Source organism: Sphaeroforma arctica (genome assembly GCF_001186125.1).
Source record: "Sphaeroforma arctica JP610 unplaced genomic scaffold supercont1.9155, whole genome shotgun sequence".
Taxonomy (NCBI): Eukaryota; class Ichthyosporea; order Ichthyophonida; genus Sphaeroforma; species Sphaeroforma arctica.
The window spans coordinates 1-1,118 of NW_014031403.1; the positions used below are offsets into that span (position 1 = coordinate 1).

The following is a 1,118-nucleotide window of genomic DNA, read 5'->3' on the forward strand; positions in this document are numbered from 1 at the left end:
CTATACAAATATACATACATATATACATATATACATATATATATCCGTGTCTTTCATGTGTGTACTTAGTCCTATACAAACATAAAATATACGCTCAGATACTACGCGTATACTTACCAAGATAACGTCGTGCTCTGAGCCCATGTTGGTGATGGTTGTGTGTGCAATTGTCAGCTGAGTGGTGAGAGTAGCAGTCGACTCCTTCAATGCGCTGTAGTCCGATTGGAGCGCCTGCACAAGAAAATGGGGTCAAAAATGTGTCCCGTTTGTGTGACGTTTTAGTGAAACGGTAACGGAAACGTAAACATACACACACACAGATACATTCTTGACACATACTCGCACACATGCAAACTCGTTTCTTTAAAGCCATAGCCACGGAAACTATTGAACATATGCACATAAGCACATGCACGTTGAATAATAAAACAGATGTAAGTATACGTAAAAGTACGTTGTACCTTAAAATTGATGTAAACATACGTACATGTACGTTAAATAATAAAACAGATGTAAAAATACGTGCAAGTACTCAAGGTTATACACATGCACGGGAATATCCACTCATACACACAATCACATCTACAAAGAAAAACACATAACAAACAAGAACACACACACACACAAGTACACACAATCGCATACATACACATACATACACATATACACATACACAAACACACACATACAAACACATACACAATGAATACACCCACCCACACACGCACAGACACTTGCCTTGATACGCACTAGTTGGGCCTCTTGTGTTGCCTGTGCCGTGGCTGCGGCTGCGCTGAGCTCATTCACTTTGTTCTCCGCAAGGGCTCTGTTTGCTTTCTCCGTCTCAAGCCTAAGGGAGGAGATTGGCGGGATTTGATTGGATGGTATTAATAGATTTATCTCATGGTTCGAGGGTAAAACAAACATTTGTCATACAGTAAATAAATTTGCGTACAGAACTAGCCGCACAGAACTATTGGCATTAAACGTACTCTTATTCAGGGTTTTAGGGTTCTTAAACGTACTTCTTAAAGATATAGATATAGATATAGATATATGTATATATATATATATATATATATATATATATTATAGTAATATACTATTCTACTAACTAT

The 1,118-nt window shown here is 37.7% G+C and overlaps 1 protein-coding gene across 1 annotated transcript; it reads right to left on the reverse strand.

Annotated features, from left to right (window-relative positions):
* Positions 1-117: 117 nt before the first annotated feature.
* On the reverse strand, positions 118-927 carry SARC_16892 (hypothetical protein; the record flags this gene model as incomplete). The annotated part of the gene is made up of 2 exons (XM_014289005.1): positions 118-231; positions 700-927. Coding segments are annotated over 2 exons (342 nt in total), but the record flags the coding sequence as incomplete, so codon positions are not given.
* Between the last annotated feature and the right edge of the window lie 191 nt (positions 928-1,118).